The 6,104-nt window shown below is 39.4% G+C and overlaps 1 protein-coding gene across 1 annotated transcript in view; it reads right to left on the reverse strand.

Moving 5' to 3' along the window:
* The window catches only part of PSAT1 (phosphoserine aminotransferase 1), a gene marked incomplete at its 5' end in the record, with an annotated part of 13,107 nt that extends 9,038 nt beyond the window's left edge, over positions 1-4,069 (reverse strand). The window contains 3 exons of the mRNA XM_009081859.1: positions 1,416-1,619; positions 2,750-2,819; positions 4,009-4,069. Coding sequence (XP_009080107.1) covers positions 1,416-1,619; positions 2,750-2,819; positions 4,009-4,069 — 335 coding nt within the window. The remainder of the gene's footprint in view (positions 1-1,415; positions 1,620-2,749; positions 2,820-4,008) is intronic.
* Between the last annotated feature and the right edge of the window lie 2,035 nt (positions 4,070-6,104).

Below are 6,104 nucleotides of genomic sequence, written 5' to 3' on the forward strand. Positions count from 1 at the left end.
TGGAGACAAGTAATTATCTTTATATGCAAGTTACTTGAACATGGCACTTAAGTGCAAACCCACAACAATTCAGCAGTATAAAGTATTAATTATGTCGTTACCAGGAAGATAATGTATCAGCGCATTCCCAAAATTCTCTGGTGAGCCATCATTAAGTTTGTAAAATTCTTCCACTTCCCCCCCCCTTATTCTCAAACACTCTTCACTGAGTTTGCAATTCCAGGTGACAAACTACTGTCCTAGGGGTCCAAGACAGCATTTCAGAAAAAATCAGGCACTGGGTCCATGGATTCTCTCAGTGCCTTTGGAAGCACTGAAGCATTCAAATTCTCACTGGCAAAGTTCTCTAAAGCTGTGGTTGTCTGCAACCCCAAAACAGCATTTCAGTCTTGCCCAAGCTGAACAAACACAAGGGTATCTGCCTTCCTCCCATTTTAAGCTTTGCAACTGATTTACAAAACTAAGATTCCCTCTGTCAACAGGCAATATACAGGCACGTCCTGACAGCACAGAACAGGTTTTGCATAGAACAAATGGTTGCTCTTCCTTTCTATTCTCTTCCAAAACCCTGAGGGGGCAGGGAGCAGGGGTGGGGAAGATGTTGCTTTTGCCTCCACCATTATTTATTACCTCTCCCTTTATCTACAGCTACCAAATGGTAAATACATTCCCCCAGACTGGAAAGTTGTAGGTTCAATTCTTTACTGTTGCCTCAGAGGACAGAGGCTTATGTTCCAAGCCAGTGCCCTAATCATCAGTTAATATACTAACTAAAGTAGAGATATGCTTTGTCTTTCTTGTTGCCACTCTTCCTGGTTCAAATGCTGTAATTTGGACCAGAGGGAAGAAAAGTGAACAAAACAACCAGGAGCAGAAACTAGAAATTATGTGCCCCTGTTCCAAGAATTATTTAAGTATATTCAGTAACACACGACTGGGAAAGATAAGTATTTAGCAACCCTTAAAAATAGGTAACAGCATTCAGGTCTCCCATCTCCAGGGCCAAGAAGGTTAAAATCCCAGACATGATTCTAAATTTTAGAGCAATCTCATTACTGAGTGTACAGGAAACTGAAGTACTTTATATTATCCCTGTGAATAGCTTAAGCACTCAGTTAAGTATTAAAAAACTAAGATAGCCCAGACCATTTCTCTACTTAGACACATTTGCTTCTTGCCACTTATTTTCTGTGATCTACTCAGCCTCATTTCACAGTGTTTTTTCTGGAGAAGACTGTTAAGCCACCTAACAAATGTCCCAGTGATGAACACTGAGAGATGTGGCAAACAATCTTTTGAGTACTGGGCCTTCAACTCCACTTAATGTACAGCAGCCCAACAGCTAAGTTGGATCCACTTTTAGCAAGTCAAAAAGCTAAGCATTCACACAGACAGATGTAATCATCAACTTACATGTATAGGTTCCTAGTTTCGGATGGACAATATTCACTTTGCCATACTTCTCTGCTTCTTTAGCTGCTTTTGCTGACCAACCTCCAGTAACCACATAATCTGCCTGTCTTCCCTCCTTTAAACCAATAAGGTTAAGTGGGACTGCGCTGAACTGAGCAGATCCACCTCCTTGAAGGAAAATAACTTTGTAGTTGTCTGGTATATTTCTGCACAAAAGAAATAACCATTTATATTACTCCAAGACGACAGAGGATGCACACTGCTTGATATTATGCATTTAACAGCAACTGAGGAAGAATGCTTTCATTTTAAAAGACTCTTTGCCAAGAGGTTAGACCAAATCCCATTAATTTACCTCAGCACTGGTCTTGAGTCACAACTTAAGTACTAAGAGCAATGTTATATATTTTACTGATTAAAATTTTCTGAAAACAAGCTCTCCTTCCCCCACACCTGGGGGACTGCATGAAACAAATTCACTCCTGAGTAGCTGCACTATCATAGTACACACAATCTTTAAAGACATTCCTGCAGAATTAATGCTGACTTTTAATTTTGTCTATTGCTAGCTTCATGGCTTTTCTGTCAGGCTAAGAACTACACACCAATTTCCCACAGTAAAATTCAGCTTTGAGACCCTTCAGTTTAAAAGTGCAGCGGTACAGTAACTTGTACGTGCCGAGCAAGTGCAAGAAAGAGTTGCTCACAGAGTCACAAAAATTATTTTTGAAATCATTCATTGAAATCCCTCTGTCAATAAATCTGGCTGTGACAGGGGATCAAGCGTTTATATTAAATGACCAACGTTATTAACAACTATGAGAACAGTAATTCTAATACTTTATATACTTATTCCAAACTTTAAAAAATGTGCCATACGGCCAACAGGAAAAGGGCTCATGATGAGGGATTCTGACATGCATCCATAGAGCTTATGTTAATAAAATCAGAGTTATGAGCAATGTACAGACCATCTCTGCACCACTAGAGAAATGATTTCTATTGTTTTCATATATTTCTTTAAGTTCACATCCTCCATGAATTCTGTGAAGCTGATAAAAATTAAAAATTTCAAAACAAAGTCAACTAGTAGTGTATAGTAGACATACAAAAAGCATCTTAACCTAATAAAACTCCCTTGTCACATTCAAGAACATAAGCATCAGACCAACAGAAGATCAGTGTCCTCCCCAAGATTATTACTCTATCAAAAACTGTACCTACACATGAAAAAACAACCAGACAGGTGCTTTCAAGAAAAGGTCTCCATATTAGACATTATTGGTGCAAGTAGCAGAAGCATAGAATAAAAATAAGCAGGAAATAATTCACTTACAGCAATTCACGCATGAGATTTTCAGTTGTATTTAAAATTTTGGTGAAATCAGAGGAACGATGGCTCATTTCTTTGGTAGAACAGAAAGAAGAAATAACATGAAACAAGAGGGTATTACATGAATTTGATTTAAGAATCGTGTTACGTTTAAACCTTTTACACTACAGACCCCAAATATCCAAAGGCTGTCGTTCCCAGTTCCCACTCCTTTTTTTTTTTTTTTTTTTGGCTGAGCCTTCCTAAATACCCACAGAAGACTTATCGCTGTAGTCTTGTCCAGACACCAGCAAATCCAGACCATTGACATTTGGCTCCCACATGACCTTACTACCTCCAGGAACTACCTCCAGGAACAACTACAGTTGCAGGGGAAAAAAACTGCACCCTAAAAAGGTTTCATTTTTCCTCACACTAAGAATCTTCTCTGCTACCAATGTTGTAGCAAGTGTACAGTAAGGTACAGGGGGTTGTTTTGTTCTTTAATTTTTAACAAGGCTTCTTCAGAAAGTAATGCTAATTAAACATTTAGAACACTGAATACTAATTCCTTTTATTAAATCCATAGGCTGTATTCCATGTGCAAGTGACCAATTTAAACATTAATGCAATTTCTGCAGAGACTGCAGCACACTCTACTTTTGGCAGCTAAATAGTTTCACAGGGCTTGTAAAATGCTGACCATCTCCTTGCATAAATCTTTTGTTCAGCTGGGGCTGAAAAGCCAGTCAGCTACCCATATGGCACAGAAGACACCTTATGGCAGGACAGCACTGCCTTCCCAATGGGAAGGATGCTAGACATCAAATACATGTGAAGCATTTTGAAATACAGTATGTAAGATACTATGTACAGTATCTATGCACACACATACATACACACACATGCACACAGTACACCCATATATAGTATGTGTATACTTAGATCATTTTCCAGAAATACATAAAGGATTTTTAATATATTGCCTATATACACAGACACACACACTCCTATGCCAAAAGACCTGAAAGTACAAATGCTTGACATATGATTGGTTATCTTTGCCTCCAGTCTTTTGTTTTGGATCCCTAAATATCAGACTAGGGATCATTTTATGGTCTTCTGATGAATGGCAGAAATAGAGTATGAAACAGTGCTCTCTGGACATGCATGTTACCAGAATAAGGTATTAGAAAAGCAGCCAAAATACCAAGATCAAGTCTTATAAAACAACTCGGTTAAAAATCAAAATTCTGAAAAATGTACAATTTTTTATGTCTTACCAAGAACACTTATACCAAGTCCTTTGTAGTTCACCAGTTCTTTTTGTGCTTCTAATAATACCTAACAAAAGAAAAACGGCAGAAATAAATTAATGGAACTTTCCACTATCTGGAGTCTCTGATGGATCGTGCCTATGCCAGCTGCTCCATATTGCAATAACCCGACACTTGTCAAGTGAGATTAACAGAAGCATGGCCACCCACATAATCTTGCTGTATCTAGCAGATGAAGGCTTTTCATAAAGTAACAAACTTAAATCCTATGCAGTTGTGGAGACCATGTTTTATGTCATTACTCCAAATGTCACATTTCCAGATTTCAGAATGATTTCTAGTTGAATGGAACTCTGAACCTGTACAGAACATCTAGTGTTTGCATGCATACTCTTTCTAAGCAAGCATCCTAAACACTCACACCCCATGTTCTTTCACTTGACTTGTGCAGATGGGACAACCTAGGTATTGAAGAAAACAAAGAGAAATGTCAGACTGGGGAACTGGATACCTTAAACTGAGCTACAAGTATAAGGCCTCATTTCACAGAATAAAGTTCCACACTTTTTGAAGATGAGCCTTCTTTATGGTATTGAAAATTAAGAAAGAAATGAAGCAAAACTTTTAGACAACCAAGAAAACCAGGTCTCTCCTAGTAAAGTTCTGCTTCAGCATTCCTTCTTCTCTGTCTTTTCCCACAGCTTTTGAATATCAATCATCAAAGCAGAACAAGATTCTAACCACTGGATCTGCAGCTTCTGATTTCTATAAGTTCTCATGTGAGAAATACTCCTAGCTGCTCCTAAAGGAAGTAGGAGAAGAGGAACAGCCACCAAAACAAATGCTGTATGCATGTGCCCCAGGATCCAACAAGAAACCTCATGCTCTGGACAGTTTCAGAAACAAGAACTCTACCTTGCTGACAGGATATCTGCATGGTCTGTCAACTGTAACTGCTGGTCACCAAAAGGTCAACTAAAAACAACTGTGCTCCTTTTCACGTTAGAGACTGTGAAGTTTTAACCACCACATTTCACAAGCAAAGTTATGCATGCCAGATAAGGGGAGGAAAAAAAGAAGTGAATGGGAACACACTATTAGACTATGAGAAAGTGCTTGTTAAATTGCTTCATAAAATCCTGTTCTGTTAGTACCATTCTTTATCTGACAATCCACACATGCCTGACAACGGGTATCTACGACATGCCTTAGAACAGCCACAAATTGCTCTGCCCACCTTATTGCTTCAGTGAGTCTGAGTGCTTCATATGCAGCATCAGCCCACACAGAAAGATAAACAATCAAGGCGACACAGTAGTCCACGTAAGAGCACTGCATTTTCAAGAGGGGAAAACAGATTAATAACATGGAGTTCAGCTATGCCCTCCTCAAATCCCAGATCCAGCTTTCAGCAGTTTCTGCCGCAGAGCTGGGTACTGTGGCAGTCCTAGCCACAGCCCCGTTTGAACCAAGGGTGCAAGGCAGAACAACGTATTTCTTTACAACTTAATCTACAAAGGACATTTTCTCAAGAGAAGTGCGTGTGCCTGTGTGTGTGCAAAGGAAAGCTGCTCTACAGTAAATTCTTTTGCCTACAGGAAAGTTTTGAAGAACTAACATAAAATAATGAAGAATACTATATGAAGGGAACTAAGGAAAGAGACAAAAAATACCAACAGTACATAACCCTTAAAGAGACAAAAAATACTTACAGTACATAAGCCTTAAAGCAGAAAGGCAAGTACAATCTGGCAGAAACCACTCTGTCTCCATATGTAACTGCATAATCCACGGCTGCTGATGCAACTTTCCAGAGGGTTGAGTCTACACTACACTTCACTATAACCTCTTAAATAAAGATATCGATGATAAATATCTATTAGCTGACAAATCGCATGCTCCACACAGGTACCCTTGTGCGCTGAGGGCTTACTTCCCATCCCTAAACTAATGATACAGCACTTAATATACGACCCTAGGGGGAAAAAAAACAACAACCGAGTCTGGGAGTGCGATCCGAGAACCACACTAGGACACGTTTCCAAAAACCCGAGCAGAGCAGCGCAGAGCGCTGGGCGGGGGAAGGAGACGGGACACGAGGA

The sequence above is a fragment of the Acanthisitta chloris genome, unplaced genomic scaffold, assembly GCF_000695815.1.
Source record: "Acanthisitta chloris isolate BGI_N310 unplaced genomic scaffold, ASM69581v1 scaffold1659, whole genome shotgun sequence".
In the NCBI taxonomy this organism is placed as follows: Eukaryota; Metazoa; Chordata; class Aves; order Passeriformes; family Acanthisittidae; genus Acanthisitta; species Acanthisitta chloris.